This window comes from Sphaeroforma arctica (assembly GCF_001186125.1).
Source record: "Sphaeroforma arctica JP610 unplaced genomic scaffold supercont1.833, whole genome shotgun sequence".
NCBI lineage: Eukaryota > Ichthyosporea > Ichthyophonida > Sphaeroforma > Sphaeroforma arctica.
Window position 1 is genome coordinate 1 of NW_014039725.1, and position 1,056 is coordinate 1,056.

Consider the following 1,056-nt stretch of genomic DNA (forward strand, 5'->3'; position numbering starts at 1 on the left):
GTATAGGTTAGAGCATACACAAAGTGCATACCACGAGACTTTCCCTCGGGTTCTCCGCCTGAAGGGCATGGCTGCTGCCCTGGCGGGAGAAGTGCCCGAGGATTTCCAGTGACCCACTGCTGCCCTCTCTTGTGGCCTTTGACTTGGCATAGGCTTTGCGCTTGCTGGATGATGATGACATTGGTCGTCCCTCAGACCGAGCTTCGCCCATGGCCAGGCTGATAGGGTTGTGCGTACGACAATACGACAATACGACAATACGACAATACAGATGTAAGTGTAAGTGCAGGTATAATGAATGCGAGAATACGGACGCAAGTATGTATTATGTGAGCACAAGAATGTAGAGAGAAGGGTTCGGTATGCGATGCAAGGTGTGGTAGACTGGTGCATGGAGATGACTACCGTGTGTGGTGTAGAGTGTGCAACAGTTGTGGCGATGGTGATGTGTATGTAATATGAGGCTACGAGATGGCGGTCCTTGCATGCTACATAAGCCGAGAGTATAAACGTGTGTGCCGAACAATAGAGCGTCTAGCACGGCGTGTGTTCATACGTACCCCATGTATGTGAGACTACTGACATTCACACACGTGCATACTATTCCACAGCGTCATTTAATATGACACAACTGTGTGTATCACCCGTAAACCGCACCACAAACTTACAGCTCAGCACTGGTCGTCCTATTGGCGGGCATCACTGGATTGGCCCGGCCAATGCCCATGGACTCCAGAGCGCTGTGTATGGCCACCACCTTCTCGTCTCTCGTCAGATGGTCTGTGTCGTCCTCCGCATGTGCAGTGAGCCGTTCCTTGTGCTGTAATGGAGCGCGTGGGGGAGATTGATGGTGCATATGCATATGACCTGTAGTGTGTGTGCGCGTGTGTGTGTGTGTGTGTGTGTGTGTGTGTGTGTGTGTGTGTGTGTGTGTGTGTGTGTGTGTGTGTGTGTGTGTGTGTGTGTGTGTGTGTGTGTGTGTGTGTGTGTGTGTGTGTGTGTGTGTGTGTGTGTGTGTGTGTGTGTGTGTGTGTGTGTGTGTGTGTGTGTGTGTGT

General features: G+C 51.3%; 1 protein-coding gene across 1 annotated transcript; it reads right to left on the bottom strand.

The window, feature by feature from the left end:
* Positions 1 to 31: 31 nt before the first annotated feature.
* On the bottom strand, positions 32 to 862 carry SARC_08820 (hypothetical protein; the record flags this gene model as incomplete). The annotated part of the gene is made up of 2 exons (XM_014297183.1): positions 32 to 218; positions 669 to 862. Coding segments are annotated over 2 exons (381 nt in total), but the record flags the coding sequence as incomplete, so codon positions are not given.
* Positions 863 to 1,056: the final 194 nt, after the last annotated feature.